The sequence below is a fragment of the Macrobrachium rosenbergii genome, chromosome 41 (genome assembly GCF_040412425.1).
Source record: "Macrobrachium rosenbergii isolate ZJJX-2024 chromosome 41, ASM4041242v1, whole genome shotgun sequence".
Classification (NCBI taxonomy): Eukaryota; Metazoa; Arthropoda; class Malacostraca; order Decapoda; family Palaemonidae; genus Macrobrachium; species Macrobrachium rosenbergii.
The window spans coordinates 25,130,381-25,132,880 of record NC_089781.1 but is presented as its reverse complement, the minus strand read 5'-3'; the positions used below and the strand labels follow the sequence as shown (position 1 = coordinate 25,132,880).

The 2,500-nt window shown below is 43.6% G+C and overlaps 1 protein-coding gene across 1 annotated transcript in view; it reads left to right on the top strand.

The window, feature by feature from the left end:
• The window catches only part of LOC136827061 (uncharacterized), a 9,813-nt gene extending 8,543 nt beyond the window's left edge, over window positions 1-1,270 (top strand). The window contains exon 2 of the mRNA XM_067084813.1: window positions 1-1,270. This exon is cut by the window's left edge and continues 6 nt beyond it. Coding sequence (XP_066940914.1) covers window positions 1-1,270 — 1,270 coding nt within the window.
• The last annotated feature ends 1,230 nt before the right edge of the window (window positions 1,271-2,500 follow it).

Here is a 2,500-nt window from a genome sequence, read left to right as displayed (position 1 = left end):
TACTGCTGCTCCTGTTCCTACGGCTATTAGTAATGCTACTGCTGCTCCTGTTCCTACGGCTATTAGTACTGCTACTGCTGCTCCTGTTCCTACGGCTATTAGTAATGCTACTGCTGCTCCTGTTCTTACGGCTATTAGTAACACTACTGCTACTCCTGTTCCAACGGCTATTAGTAATACTACTGCTGCTCCTGTTCCTACAGCTGTTAGTAATACTACTGCTGCTCCTGTTCCTACGGCTATTAGTAATACTACCGCTGCTCCTGTTCCTACAGCTATTAGTAATGCTACTGCTGCTCCTGTTCCTACTGCTATTAGTACTACTATTGCTGCTCCTGTTCCTACGGCTATTAGTAATGCTACTGCTGCTCCTGTTCCTACGGCTATTATTAATGCTACTGCTGCTCCTGTTCCTACGGCTATTATTAATGCTACTGCTGCTCCTGTTCCTACGGCTATTATTAATGCTACTGCTGATCCTGTTCCTACGGCTATTAGTAATGCTACTGCTGCTCCTGTTCTTACGGCTATTAGTAATGCTACTGCTGCCCTGTTCCTACGGCTATTAGTAATGCTACTGCTGCTCCTGTTCCTACGGCTGTTAGTAATGCTACTGCTGCTCCCTGTTCCTACGGCTGTTAGTAATACTACTGCCGCTGCTGCTACGGCTATTAGTAATGCTACTGCTGCTCCTGTTCCTACGGCTATTAGTAATGCTACCGCTGCTCCTGTTCCTATGGCTGTTAGTAATACTACTGCTGCTACGGCTATTAGTAATACTACTGCTACTCCTGTTCCAATGGCTATTAGTAATACTACTGCTGCTCCTGTTCCTACGGCTGTTAGTAATACTACTGCTGCCCCTGTTCCTACGGCTATTAGTAATGCTACTGCTGCTCCTGTTCCTACGGCTATTAGTAATGCTACTGCTGCTCCTGTTCCTACGGCTATTATTAATGCTACTGCTGCTCCTGTTCCTACGGCTATTATTAATGCTACTGCTGCTCCTGTTCCTACAGCTATTAGTAATGCTACTGCTGCTCCTGTTCCTACGGCTATTAGTACTACTATTGCTGCTCCTGTTCCTATGGCTATTATTAATGCTACTGCTGCTCCTGTTCCTACGGCTATTAGTAATTCTACTGCTGCTCCTGTTCCTATGGCTATTAGTAATGCTACTGCTGCTCCTTTTCTTACTGCTATTAGTACTACTATTGCTGCTCCTGTTCCTACGGCTATTAGTAATGCTACTGCTGCTGTTCCTGTTTAGTAATGCCTGCTGCTGCTATTAGTAATACTATTGCTGCTCCGGTTACTACGGCTATTAGTAACGCTACTGCTGCTCCTGTTCCTGCGGCTGTTAGTAATGCTACTACCGCTCTGCTAAAGCTATTGGTAATGCTACTGTTGCCTGTTCCTACGGCTATTAGTAATGCTACTGCTGCTCCTGTTCTATGGCTGTTAGTAACACTACTACTGCTCCTGTTCCTACGGCTATTTGTAATACTACTGCTGTTCCTGATGCTACAGCTATTAGCTCTACTATTGCTGTTCCTGCTGCTATGGCTATTAGTATTGCTAATGCTGTTACTACGGCTATTACAATACTGGTGTCGCTGCTACGGCTATTAGCACTACTATTGCTGATGCTGCGGCTATTAGCACTACTATTGCTGCTGCTACGGCTGTTAGCACTATTATTGCTGCTGCTGAGGCTACTCGTACAGCTATTACTGCTGTCACGACTACTGGGACTACTGTTACTAATATTAATGATAACAGTAATAACGCGACAACTGTTATTGTGTCATTGTTCAGTTTTTCCAAATCCTTTTATAGAGTCTGATTTGTCAGCAAAGACTCGGGAAGCTTTCCATTTAATTCAGAGACGAAATGTTTTCTAAAGCTCTGATGGTAAATTGAAATAAAGAGAGTTCCCAAAAAAAGGGCTTTTCGTGAGGGAAAACTCAGAGAACAGCAAACGTTTTTGAGTCGTAGCTCACTCAAACGTTTTATGTGAGAGAAATCTTGTTGGTGGGAGAATCTCCATCAGGAAATGTTTCTGAAATAGGAGGGGACTCTTGTTGGTGGGAGAATCTTCAGTGCTTCTAAAAATAAAGTGAATTGCTGGTGGAAGAATCCCCAACAGGAAACGTGAACTCTTCCTGGTGGAAGAATCCCCAACAGGAAACGCTTCTGAAAAGAAAGTGAACTTTTGTTGGTGGAAGAATCTTCATCAGGAAACGCTTCTGAAATAGAAAAGAACTCTTATTGGTGGGAGAATCCCCATCAGGAAACGCTTCTGAAAAGAAAGTGAACTCTTGTTGGTGGAAGAATCTTCATCAGGAAACGCTTCTGAAAAGAAAGTGAACTCTTGTTTGATGGGAGAATCTCCATCAGGAAACGCTTTTGAAAAGAAAGTGAACTCTTCTTGGTGGAAGAATCCCCATCAGCAAACGCTTCTGAAAGAGAAGTAAAAATCTCGTCTGCAAACGTTTCA